Genomic DNA, 14,955 nt, shown 5'->3' on the forward strand with positions numbered 1-14,955 from the left:
TAAGTGCAGTTGGTTTGACAGAGGGTGGTCCTGTGTATTAGTTAGAAGCCAGACAGACTAGGACTTTTGTTTTGTGTATTTTGATGCCGGTGAATAAGACTGGCTGCGGCTATATAAACCAAAGCACTGGACTGGTGTCATATCCTTGGCTGATGTGTGAAATACAGCGTCTACCCCAGAAGACGGTAACCCCAATACGATCTTATGATTATATATATAATGTATAACATTCCCAAGATGAACCTGTGTATATATAGCATTCCCATATACTGCTGATAAAAGATATGCATGTGTTAGATGATAATTGTACATGTTGTAGACATGAATGTGAGTGTAACTGGCAGCTGATGTCCAGACCTCCAGCTTCTACTTGTATTTATAGCTCACTGTACAAATCACCCCCCTCCTTCCCTCTTCTCATTTCCATCCTTCCTCTCCCAGCCTCTATCTCCCCAATTGCAGCTGCCGAGGACTGCGGCCTGAAGACTCAGACACTGTCACAGAGACACCCGTAGTGACACACGGAGACTCCAGCACAGAGACACACACTCAGACACTGTCACAGAGACACCCGTAGTGACACACGTAGACTCCAGCACAGAGACACACACTCAGACACTGTCACAGAGACACCCGTAGTGACACACGGAGACTCCAGCACAGAGACACACACTCAGACACTGTCACAGAGACACCCGTAGTGACACACGTAGACTCCAGCACAGAGACACACACTCAGACACTGTCACAGAGACACCCGCAGTGACACACGGAGACACACACTCAGACACTGTCACAGAGACACCCGTAGTGACACACGTAGACTCCAGCACAGAGACACACACACTCAGACACTGTCACAGAGACACCCGTAGTGACACACGGAGACTCCAGCACAGAGACACACACACTCAGACACTGTCACAGAGACACCCGTAGTGACACACGGAGACACACACTCAGACACTGTCACAGAGACACCCACAGTGACACATAGAGACACCAGCACAGGGAGACACACACTCAGACACTGTCACAGAGACACCCGTAGTGACACATAGAGACACCAGCACAGGGAGACACACACTCAGACACTGTCACAGAGACACCCGTATTGACACATAGAGACACCAGCACAGGGAGACACACACTCAGACACTGTCACAGAGACACCCGTAGTGACACACGTAGACTCCAGCACAGAGACACACACACTCAGACACTGTCACAGAGACACCCGCAGTGACACACGTAGACTCCAGCACAGAGACACACACACTCAGACACTGTCACAGAGACACCCGTATTGACACATAGAGACACCAGCACAGGGAGACACACACTCAGACACTGTCACAGAGACACCCGTAGTGACACACGTAGACTCCAGCACAGAGACACACACACTCAGACACTGTCACAGAGACACCCGTAGTGACACACGTAGACTCCAGCACAGAGACACACACACTCAGACACTGTCACAGAGACACCCGTAGTGACACACGGAGACTCCAGCACAGAGACACACACACTCAGACACTGTCACAGAGACACCCGCAGTGACACACGGAGACTCCAGCACAGAGACACACACACTCAGACACTGTCACAGAGACACCCGCAGTGACACACGGAGACACACACTCAGACACTGTCACAGAGACACCAGCAGTGACACACGGAGACTCCAGCACAGAGACACACACACTCAGACACTGTCACAGAGACACCCGTAGTGACACATAGAGACACCAGCACAGAGACACCCGCAGTGACACACGGAGACACACACTCAGACACTGTCACAGAGACACCCGCAGTGACACACGGAGACTCCAGCACAGAGACACACACACTCAGACACTGTCACAGAGACACCCGTAGTGACACATAGAGACACCAGCACAGAGACACCCGCAGTGACACACGGAGACACACACTCAGACACTGTCACAGAGACACCCGCAGTGACACACGGAGACTCCAGCACAGAGAGACACACACTCAGACACTGTCACAGAGACACCCGCAGTGACACACGGAGACTCCAGCACAGAGAGACACACACTCAGACACTGTCACAGAGACACCCGCAGTGACACATAGAGACACCAGCACAGAGACACTCAGACACTGTCACAGAGACACCCGCAGTGACACACGGAGACTCCAGCACAGAGACGCACACACTCAGACACTGTCACAGAGACACCTGTATTGACAACCGGAGACACCAGCACAGAGACGCACACACTCAGACACTGTCACAGAGACACCTGTATTGACAACCGGAGACACCAGCACAGAGACACACACACTCAGACACTGTCACAGAGACACCTGTATTGACAACCAGAGACACCAGCACAGAGATACACACTCAGACACTGTCACAGAGACACCTGTATTGACAACCGGAGACACCAGCACAGAGACACACACACTCAGACACTGTCACACAGACACCCGCAGTGACACACGGAGACACCAGCACAGAGACACACACACTCAGACACTGTCACACAGACACCCGCAGTGACACACGGAGACACCAGCACAGAGACACACACACTCAGACACCGACTCCCACAGACAGGACTCCCACAGAGATCTTCTAAGACACAGACACCCACAGATTGACACACAGACACCCAATAGACATTATTACTCTGCATTGTCAGATGTAGTTTCACACATGTAAGAAATGTCTGCACAAACTATATAATATGTTCAAGTTTCTTTCACATGTTCGTGATCATAGTGCTGTATAAACACAACTATCTGAGTACCTTCACAAGTCATGGAGAAAGAAGAATGCAGAACAGTAAGTGTTTCACGTAGCCTGATGGAGAAAGAAGTCATTAGAAGATGTGAGGAGACATATGGAGGAGATGGGGACACTGGGAGATGTGTGGACACATATGGAGGAGATGGGGACACTGGGAGATGAGAGGAGACATATGGAGGAGATGGGGACACTGGGAGATGTGAGGAGACACATGGAGGAGATGGGGACACTGGGAGATGTGTGGAGACATATGGAGGAGATGGGGACACTGGGAGATGTGTGGAGACATATGGAGAAGATAGGGACACTGGGAGATGTGAGGAGACATATGGAGGAGATGGGGACACTGCAAGAGGTGAGGAGACATATGGAGGAGATGGGGACACTGGGAGATGTGAAGAGACATATGGAGGAGATGGGGACACTGGGAGATGTGTGGAGACATATGGAGGAGATGGGGACACTGGGAGATGTGAGGCGACATATGGAGGAGATGGGGACACTGGGAGATGTGAGGAGACATGTAGAGGAGATTGGGACACTGGGAGATGTGTGGAGACATATGGAGGAGATGAGAATACTGGGAGATGTGAGGAGACAAATGGAGCAGATGGGGACACTGGGAGATGTGTGGAGACATGTAGAGGAGATTGGGACACTGGGAGATGTGTGGAGACATATGGAGGAGATGGGAATACTGGGAGATGTGAGGAGACATGGAGGAGATGGGGACAGTGGGAGAAGTGAGGAGACATGTGGATGAGTTGGGGACACTGGGAGCTGTGAGGAGACATGTAGAGGAGATGGGGACACTGGGAGATGAGAGGAGACATATGGAGGAGATGGGGACACTGGTAGATGTGAGGAGACATATGGAGGAGATGGGGACACTGGGAGATTTGTGGAGACATATGGAGGAGATGGGGACACTGGGAGATGTGAGGAGACATATAGAGGAGATGGGGACACTGGGAGATGTGTGGAGACATATGGAGGAGATGGGGACACTGCAAGAGGTGAGGAGACATATGGAGGTGATGGGGACACTGGGAGATGTGTGGAGACATATGGAGGAGATGGGAATACTAGGAGATGTGAGGAGACATATGGAGGAGATGGGGACAGTGGGAGATGTGAGAAGACATATGGAGGAGATGGGGACAGTGGGAGATGTGAGGAGACATATGGAGGAGATGGGAATACTGGGAGATGAGAGGAGACATATGGAGGAGATGGGGACAGTGGGACAAGTGAGGAGACATGTGGAGGAGTTGGGGACACTGGCAGCTGTAAGGAGACATGTAGAGGAGATGGGGACACTGGGAGATGAGAGGAGACATATGGAGGAGATGGGGACACTGGTAGATGTGAGGAGACATATGGAGGAGATGGGGACACTGGGAGATTTGTGGAGACATATAGAGGAGATGGGGACACTAGGAGATGTGTGGAGACATATGGAGGAGATAGGGACACTGGGAGATGTGAGGAGACATATGGAGGAGATGGGGACACTGGGAGATGAGAGGAGACATATGGAGGAGATGAGGACACTGGGAGATGAGAGGAGACATATGGAGGAGACGGGGACACTGGGAGATGTGTAGAGACATATGAAGGAGATGGGGACACTGGGAGGTGTGAGGAGACATATAGGGGAGATGGGGACACTGGGAGATGAGAGGAGACATATGGAGGAGATGGGGACACTGGAAGATGTGTGGAGACATATAGAGGAGATGGGGACACTAGGAGATGTGTGGAGACATATGGAGGAGATAGGGACACTGGGAGATGTGAGGAGACATATGGAGGAGATGGGGACACTGGGAGATGAGAGGAGACATATGGAGGAGATGGGGACACTGGGAGATGAGAGGAGACATATGGAGGAGACGGGAACACTGGGAGATGTGTGGAGACATATGAAGGAGATGGGGACACTGGGAGATGAGAGAAGACATATGGAGGAGATGGGAGACTGGGACATGAGGAGACCAGGAATCGGACACAACACATCTAGGAGACCAGGGAATGGAGAGGGAGATGTAGAGATCAGGGATTTTGACAAATACACATGAAAAACAAGTATTGACATTAGAATCCTATGTCCCATCATAGGAAGATGGGACACAATCACATGAAGGAGTCTAAGATGGTGAGACTAGGAAATGTCAGAGGCTTGGATGGAGAACAGTAGATATGAGTGCTGGGGACTGTGACAGACATATAGAGGAGACCATTACACTGATAGACATGAGGAGGAAGGTAATTGGGATATAGACATATGGTGAAATTGATGAGAGTATACTGGGGAACATGCTACAGACTTAAATACTTCAAGTACCCCTAGTATGAAAATCATTGCATCCTTTGTAGTGAAATGCAGACATGCATATAGCTTGCAATAAGTACTGTAGTGCTGTAGCAAAGATACCATGAAAGTAATATTTTATGTCTGCTAAACTATGGGAGATAAGATGAGCCTGTTTGTTCAATTAGACTTGTCCCTTGAAGATGTGTGTTTGCTTAAAATTTTGAATGATGCCTGTACGGGGACTGTGCATAACCTTATGTGCAGACTGCTTCCTACCTCAACCAGCACCTTTTATCCAGTGCATATTGTTCCAAATGGCCCCTTTTTCACATCCACCTCCTTTCCAAACCCTATCTATCCATATCTACAGGATAAGCAAATCACTTCTGCATACAAAGTAACCTTCACCCACAATGTTTTTACGGTTATTATCCTATAACATAAATTCGTGTAATAGCCCTCAGAAAAGAGGAACGTTCTTTGCCACATTGAAATTCGTTAGGGGTGGCCGATCTTTCTCAAGGAAACTTGCTTCTCCCAATATCAGAACTTCCAACCAAATCCATAAGGAAAACTTAAAACCATCAAAGAGGAATCCACACCTATTACACTGATCTACTGTTTATTCTGTTACCTCTACAATATCTGACACACTCAAATCCCCATTACAACAGCAAATAAAGGACCCATTTCCCTATATGCCAAAATCTTCGCCAAGTACTTTCCAAATTGACACACCAAGATCTAGTTGGGTTTATCACCTTGGTCTGGACTCCATGGACGTTTAGAGAAGGACAGAATTGACCCCCCTCCCCTTACACGTCTACCTTCAGACTTCAAAATATGCTAGCTCTCCCGAAGATTGCCCCCATCACCTAAGCTAAAACTATCATTTGTATTGTATTTTATTTATTTTATTTATTTCTACCACATTTAATATATCTGTCTGATTATTACAAGTTGGTTTGTTTGCTTTGCATTGTATGTTGAAAATGAAGAGTTTAAAAATGTGACTGGTAACCGAATGGCGATTTCCAGAGTAATAGCGCTTCCCGTGTAAAGTTTGGGAGGTGGGAGGTGGTGGATGAGAATTAAGAAAGTTGATACACATTGGTCCTTAGAAATTTGAATAATAAGTAACGTAAGATGTTACTGTAACATAGGAATTTAACCCCTCTATGTCTCTGGTAAGTGGACCTGCCTCTTTTGGGGCACAGAGATGAGGTAGAGGCCAAGGTCAGGGTCGGTGAGTAACAAGCAAAGTCAGGAGCTGAAGCTGAAATCCTGGGATCAAACAGGGCAATGTTTATGTGCTTCTGCTAAGGAGGAAAAGCTCTTGCTCAGGTATGGGTAGAGTGGAACTGAAGGGTTTGTGTAGCCAAGTAACTTAGTTGATTGGTTACAGGGGGGACATAGGTAAAATCAATCAGTACTTACTCACCATAAGTTCACAGCAAAGAACTGAAGACTCAGTTGCCGAGCTGGAAGGTCACTGCATATAGACCAAGAGACCACAGTAACCGGGGCACAAATAACTAATGAGAGGTGGGAACACAAGGAGTTCACGGGCAAATAATGCAACAAATTAGTTTTTCCAATGGCACCAATTGCCCCCCAAGTAGCAGAACAGCTGTTTCATCAGCTGCGGCCAACATATGAGCTGGAATGATCAATTCTCTTCCCTCGGTGGCAGACGGGTGGACCTTTACTGAACTGATGTAGGGATCTTAAGGATCATAGGGGTCATCGAGACCAGATCACCACTATTTTGCTAGATAAGGGAAGTAGGGAGTGTTACTGATTAAATTTATCAGGTGTTGTAATTAATCTTTAATCGTTACACCCACCCAGTATATATTATCATTATCTTTTATTTATAAGGCGCCACAAAGAGTCTCCAGCTCCATACATGAAATTTATAGTAGTGTACAATACATAGACAGCAACAATTTATAATACATTACATAATATAATTATAAAAAGACCAGGCAGTTACTAATGAATAGATCACACAAATAGCTTGGTGGCGCAGATCAAGTTATTACAGGCCAGTGAGTGAGAGTGATGGTAATGTACAACATGGAGTAGCCTGGGCTTAAGAAAATTTGGCTTGGGAAGAAGGCCAACAGGTACAGAGGGTGATGGAATATTAGATGGAGAACACAAGTAAAGAGGGCCCTGCTCCTGAGAGCTTACATCCTACAGGAAAGGGGGACACAAATAGGGTGAGTGGGGGAATGGGGTTGGTAGCAGAGGCAAAGGAGCTAGGCTTAAATAAAGAATTTAGGTTTAAGCAATTAACACCTTGGAGAGCAGTGCATCATCTGGGCATGGGAGATCTTCCACAGTTGGAGAGTAGCCTGTCCTGGAGGTGGTGTTAGAAGAGGTAATCAGTGAGGTGACGGTCATTGGCAGAGCGGAGGGAGTGGGAAGGAGTGTGGGTAAAGCTGAGGTTGGAGATAATGGCGGGGGAGGTTTGGTTGAGGGACAGCAGAGGTAGAATGTCGAGAGAAGAGAATAAGGTAGACAGTGGCACTGAGGATAGACTGAAGAGGGGCAAGGCGGGATTTTGTTAGGCCAGAGAGGAGAAGGTTGCAGTAATTAAGGCGAGAGATTGCAAAGAGTGAATAAGAGATTTGGTAGCTACCATGGTGAAGTGGGCTGGATCTTGGATATGATCCAGAGGTGGAAGCAGCAGGATTTGGAGAGTGACATAATGTGAGGAGTGAAGGAGGAGTAGAGGATGAGCCCTAGGCAGCGGAAATAAGGGATAGAGCAGAGGGTAGTGTTATCAACAGAAAAAGAGAGAGGGTGAAGTGATGGAGCCCTGGACAAGGGAAAGAAAATGATTTGTATGGCTTAAAAATATTCTATATATGCTCCACGCTCTGACATCCGGTATATATTCTGTATTCTGTATCTGCTCCACGCACTGACATCCGGTATATATTCTGTATTCTGTATATACTCTACTCTCTGACATCCGGTATATATTCTGTATTATGTATATACTCTACGCTCTGACATCCGGTATATATTCTGTATTATGTATCTGCTCTACGCTCTGACATCCGGTATATATTCTGTATTCTGTATATACTCTACGCTCTGACATCCGGTATATATTCTGTATTCTATATATACTCTACGCTCTGACATCCGGTATATATTTTGTATTCTGTATATACTCTACGCTCTGACATCAGGTATATATTCTGTATATACTCTACGGTCTGACATCCGGTATATATTCTGTATATACTCTACGGTCTGACATCAGGTATATATTCTGTATATGCTCTATGCTCTGACACCCGGTATATATTCTGTATCTGCTCCACGCTCTGACATCAGGTATATATTCTGTATATACTCTACGGTCTGACATCAGGTATATATTCTGTATATACTCTACGGTCTGACATCAGGTATATATTCTGTATATTCTCTATGCTCTGACATCAGGTATATATTCTGTATATACTCTACGGTCTGACATCAGGTATATATTCTGTATATACTCTACGGTCTGACATCAGGTATATATTCTGTATATACTCTACGGTCTGACATCAGGTATATATTCTGTATATACTCTACGGTCTGACATCAGGTATATATTCTGTATATGCTCTATGCTCTGACATCCGGTATATATTCTGTATATACTCTACGGTCTGACATCAGGTATATATTCTGTATATACTCTACAGTCTGACATCAGGTATATATTCTGTATATACTCTATGCTCTGACATCAGGTATATATTCTGTATATACTCTACGGTCTGACATCAGGTATATATTCTGTATATACTCTATGCTCTGACATCAGGTATATATTCTGTATATACTCTACAGTCTGACATCAGGTATATATTCTGTATATACTCTACGGTCTGACATCAGGTATATATTCTGTATATACTCTACAGTCTGACATCAGGTATATATTCTGTATATACTCTATGCTCTGACATCAGGTATATATTCTGTATATACTCTACGGTCTGACATCAGGTATATATTCTGTATATGCTCTATGCTCTGACATCCGGTATATATTCTGTATATACTCTACGGTCTGACATCAGGTATATATTCTGTATATACTCTACAGTCTGACATCAGGTATATATTCTGTATATACTCTATGCTCTGACATCAGGTATATATTCTGTATATACTCTACGGTCTGACATCAGGTATATATTCTGTATATACTCTATGCTCTGACATCAGGTATATATTCTGTATATACTCTACAGTCTGACATCAGGTATATATTCTGTATATACTCTACGGTCTGACATCAGGTATATATTCTGTATATACTCTACGGTCTGACATCAGGTATATATTCTGTATATACTCTATGCTCTGACATCAGGTATATATTCTGTATATACTCTACAGTCTGACATCAGGTATATATTCTGTATATGCTCTACGGTCTGACATCAGGTATATATTCTGTATATACTCTACAGTCTGACATCAGGTATATATTCTGTATATACTCTACGGTCTGACATCAGGTATATATTCTGTATATACTCTACAGTCTGACATCAGGTATATATTCTGTATATACTCTATGCTCTGACATCAGGTATATATTCTGTATATACTCTACGGTCTGACATCAGGTATATATTCTGTATATACTCTACGGTCTGACATCAGGTATATATTCTGTATATGCTCTATGCTCTGACATCAGGTATATATTCTGTATATGCTCTATGCTCTGACACCCGGTATATATTTTGTACCTGTTCATCACATAAGCTGCATATTTCATGTTTCCAGGACACGGACATACAGAAACGTATAGATCATGAGGTGCGGATACGTGAGGGAGCAGTGAAGTTGCTGGGAGCCTGCACGCAGAAGGAGCAAGCGCTGGAGGCAGCAAAGAGTCTCCTAGTCTGTAATAGTCGTATTATGACATATATGTCTGAACTGCAGCACCGCAAGGAAGAGCAGGTTCTACAACACAGCACACGCAGGTATGTGGCAGCAACACGCCGGCGTCATGGCTCTGTGCATGAATCATGTGGCATGTTACTTGTTCAATTCAACGAGCATTGTCTAATCTACAAGTGATCCTGTTTATGTGTATAGCACTGTGTAAAGTTATGGCCCTGAATCATGCTCTGCACATGCTCAGAAATGGACCATACTCCGATGAATGCAGTTCACATCTGAGAGCAAATGACACTTACGACTGCCTACGACTTGTGGAACGGGGGGCGGATGAACATAGCTCATGTTTAGTAACGACGTGCTGAGAGCGCTCAGATGCTGACGATTAAAGTCCTGGGGTCTCGTTGGTTGCAGACATATCACTTGGACCAGTTATTGGTCAGGTGTAATTGCTGAATGATAGTGTCTACACTGTCTAAATCCCTACACTGGCTCCCTGTGTCCTCCAAAATCCAATTCAAATTACTCACCCTTACCTACAAAGCTCTCAACAACACTACCCCTGCATACAGCTCAAATCTCATATCAATATACCCTCCCTCCTGCCCTCTTAGATCTACCTCTGACCTGCACCTTGTCTCTGGTAACCACCCCTCACTCCCACCTACAAGACTTCTCCCGTGCTGCTCCCCACTTATGGAATTACCTACCACGCTCAATCAGACTTTCCCACAACCTTCAAAGCTTTAGATGCTCTTTGAAAACATGTCTCTCTTTAGAGGTGACCTTATCCCCGATAATACTAGTCACACTAATGCACCCTCACAACTGTCCCAATCTCCACTCTGAGCCACACTCGCTCCTCTTGTTTCAGCTGTGCCCTCTCCCACTTAGAATGTAAGCTCTGTAATGAGCAGGGTCCTTCATACCCTTATTTTCATGTCTGGGTTTATTTTGTCTGCCTTGTATGTCCTTGTTTTATGTATGTCCTGTTTTTCCTACTGTACGGCGCTGCAGAGCACTGTGGCGCCTTATAAATCAACAATAATATTAAATAATAATAGTGGTGACTGACACGGCAACTACACATATGTGTGCTACTAGCTAGCACAGAACATGTGTGTGCAAGTAAGACAGACTATATAAACGTATTATGACTGATTCATCAAGGAACGCAAAGTGAACGCAGTTGGCATTATTTAAAATCAGACGTAAATTGCACGCAGTCTGGTCTGTGTACAAGAGGATCTGAAGAATCGTGTTCAATGGAATCTGGGTATAAGTACGTTGTGGCTGTACAGCACTCGCCGTAGGCAAACATACACAACACACTGCAGGATCCCCACATGTATATACAGTATAAAGTCCCATCACAACGCATAAAAATATATATATACATTTACACCTCCTAGTACTATAATCATTAATAATAATACACTTACAAATAAAAAAAGACAAAACAAATATATATTTTTTTAACATTGAATACATATATCAGGATGTTATTAAGGCCTATTGAACATAAGATGCAGACATGTACTGACATACATACGTGTCAGCCATCAGTCGGCACTGAAACCTGCCCTGTAGATGGTCCACGGACCCACGCGATGCCCAGAGCTTGGATGGGATGAATGTGCGTCTGCTGGGTGCGCCCTGACTGTACACCGTCCCTCCCTCCCCCATTCTGACATCCAAATCAGAGGCTGCCGGAAGGTGTATTTCAGTTTGGACATGAATCGCATTCACTGGCGCAAATTCAGTTTCTGAACATGTGCAGCACAAATTCATACAAAATACTGCACGCAGCGAACCTATGTCCGAAGAGGAATCAGGCCCTGTATGTACAGTACACATTAAAAGCAACTTTATTTATGAATTTAATGTGAGAAGAATATATATATATTTTCAAATCCATATTTTTATTAAAGATTATATTGTTAAGAGTTATTCATATATTTTATCATTTAACTTTTGTTAATGGGTTCTGATGTGACCTTTTATTGAACAGAACAAATAGACAGTTGTTGTCAGCGCTTGTCCTTAACACTGTATATCTGTGTGTATCTAACAAAATGAAAACATGAGGTTTTTAGTTCATATTTTGATCAAAACATTTAAGCCTGCATCCCAGCGTCAAGGGCACCTCATTATATGCAGGTCCTACACTGACCTATATGCTTTAAACACCATTAAAATGCAGTTAAAATCAGATGCACTCACCTCCCAGGTATAGGGGTTTACATCTAGCAAGGGCTGGCTTGTGAGCCACACCCAAATGTGCCTTAAATAGGCTTGATGGACAGCTGCTATGACAATAAGGCAATATTTTGAGACAAAACCAGAGAAAAATAAACTTACACTGCAGTCTATTCTATGTATCTACATACGGCACGTAACGTTTAGGCAGAGCGTACATACACCCATATCCAAAATTGAAACTAATTTTGAGCCATGCACTTTTTTAGTTGCATCTGAACATGAATCAGGCCCAATATGTGCTATCTGCCTAAAGTTGCTCAGTGTTTAGTATATGAATGATGCATGTCATATGTATGTTGTGTATATGGTATGCAGGACATGTATATGTATGTAGATGACACCCAGTAGATGACAGACAACTTCTTACTTGAATATCTGTGCTTTTATTGTTCACATCACCTATACACACTGTTGTCAGGATGACACCAGGAGACCCGAGCTCTGGCTAGATATAAACCTCCTGCCTAGTCACTGGCCACCTAGCTGGCAGCGGTCACCCTACACAATGATGCAATACCTGCTTAAATACATACATTAGACCCTGTCCTCCACCTGTGTGTGCTCCAACTAGGAGTCTGACTCTCTAAGTATGTAATGCTGTCTGCAGCCTGTACCTGTCCCTATGCAGGAGATGGGTCTATGATGGGTCTGGTGTCTAACGTTATATTACAGTGATCAGACTGAAACGCTCTAATTCCAGGAGGACAAGTTGGACTATCCTAGGTACAAGTCGTAGGGAAACATCTCATTGTTTCATGTGTTTTTCAGGCCATCAGATGGAGGTTCTGTGGATGAACGTCTCCCATGCAAAGGAAAGCTGTCTATCTCAGGTACTGCATGGGCTGACTAAGGAAAGAACTGTGGTCTGTGTCTCTGGGGGAATATGGGGGTACAGGTGATATGGCGGTACAGGGAATATGGGGGTACAGGGGATATGGCAGTACAGTTATTATGGAGGTACATGGAATATGGGGTACAGGGGATATGGCGGTACAGTGGATATGAGGTGCAGTTAATATAGAGGTATATGGAATAATATGGGGGTACAGGGACTATGGGGGTGCAGGGCATATGGGGTACATGGAATATGGCGGTACATGGAATATGGCGGTACAGGGAATATGAGGTACAGTTAATATGAAGATACATGGAATATGGAGGTACATGGAATAATATGGGGGTACAGGGACTATGGGGTGCAGGGGATATGGGGTACAGTTATTATGGAGGTACAGGGAATATTGAGGTACAGGGACTATGGGGGTGCAGGGGATATGGGGTACAGTTAATATGAAGATACATAGAATATTGAGGTACAGAGAATAGGGGGGTGCAGGGGATATGAGGTACAGTTAATATGGAGATACATGCAATATGGAGGTACATGGAATAATATGGGGGTACAGGGGATATGTCGGTAGATGTGACATCTTACTTTCCCTCCTAGATCTCAGAATTCCCCTCATGTGGAAGGACAGTGAATACTTCAAGAACAAAGGAGGTGAGAATGGCTCTTTCTATACCCCCATCTTATTGGAGTATATTATACTCGTACGTGGACGTCACCTAACACAGTTACCGTTATGGGTGATGATTTCAGGAGAGGGAATAGTGCCCACACCTGCACGACCCTCACTGTGCCGGAGGGATTATAGTGCAGCACCCAATGTGATTAGACTGTATAGTGATAACCCTGTAGAATTATCTCCATTCCTGTATTAAACCCATCAAACATGTGACATAATCTTCATTTAATTCAAGGTAAGAGATTATAAAGAGATGACACATGAAGAGACCTAAATAATAAAGGGCATTAAGGTCTTAGGAAACAGGTGTTTTGAGGTCCAAACATCTTGTTTTCACATCGTCCTGTTTATTAATAAGGTGTGATAACCACAGCTCACTGGGCACCACTGCTATGTCTGTTCTGTTCATCCCAGGATGGAAGAAATAGTCCAGATCTTTATTTATGGAAAGCAATGTTAAAAATTTTTCACCTTGGCGAGGTGAGAAATGTTAAATAGATCTGTGGCTGGATCACGTAGGAATAACTTATATGTGGCTGGATCACGTAGAAATAACTTATATGTGGCTGGATCACTTATAAATAACTTATATGTGGCTGGATCACGTAGGAATAACTTATATGTGGCTGGATCACTTATATATAACTTATATGTGGCTGGATCACGTAGAAATAACTTATATGTGGCTGGATCACTTATAAATAACTTATATGTGGCTGGATCACGTAGGAATAACTTATATGTGGCTGGATCACTTATATATAACTTATATGTGGCTGGATCACGTAGGAATAACTTATATGTGGCTGGATCACTTATAAATAACTTATATGTGGCTGGATCATGTAGAAATAACTTATATGTGGCTGGATCACGTAGGAATAACTTATATGTGGCTGGATCACTTATAAATAACTTATATGTGGCTGGATCACTTAGAAATAACTCAGTGTGGTTGGATCACTTATAAATAACTTATATGTGGCTGGATCACGTAGAAATAACTTAGTGTGGTTGGATCACTTATAAATAACTTATATGTGGCTGGATCATGTAGAAATAACTTATATGTGGCTGGATCACGTAGGAATAACTTATATGTGGCTGGATCACTTATATATAACTTATAT

At 44.1% G+C, this 14,955-nt stretch overlaps 1 protein-coding gene across 10 annotated transcripts in view; it reads left to right on the forward strand.

Moving 5' to 3' along the window:
* RTKN (rhotekin) overlaps positions 1-14,955 on the forward strand; it is a 105,798-nt gene that overhangs the window by 51,088 nt on the left and 39,755 nt on the right. For 9 of the 10 annotated variants that reach the window (XR_012680399.1, XR_012680398.1, XR_012680400.1 and 6 more), the window contains exons 2-4: positions 9,921-10,120; positions 13,068-13,129; positions 13,747-13,800. Coding sequence is in view for 6 of the 10 variants with exons in the window: in XM_075193673.1 (XP_075049774.1) it covers positions 9,921-10,120; positions 13,068-13,129; positions 13,747-13,800 (316 nt within the window). In the remaining 4 variants the exon portion in view is untranslated. Of the gene's footprint in view, positions 1-450; positions 2,828-9,920; positions 10,121-13,067; positions 13,130-13,746; positions 13,801-14,955 lie in introns of those variants that run through there. The other variant, XM_075193670.1, reaches the window with a different exon arrangement.

The sequence above is a fragment of the Mixophyes fleayi genome, assembly GCF_038048845.1.
Source record: "Mixophyes fleayi isolate aMixFle1 chromosome 1 unlocalized genomic scaffold, aMixFle1.hap1 SUPER_1_unloc_2, whole genome shotgun sequence".
Taxonomy (NCBI): Eukaryota; Metazoa; Chordata; class Amphibia; order Anura; family Limnodynastidae; genus Mixophyes; species Mixophyes fleayi.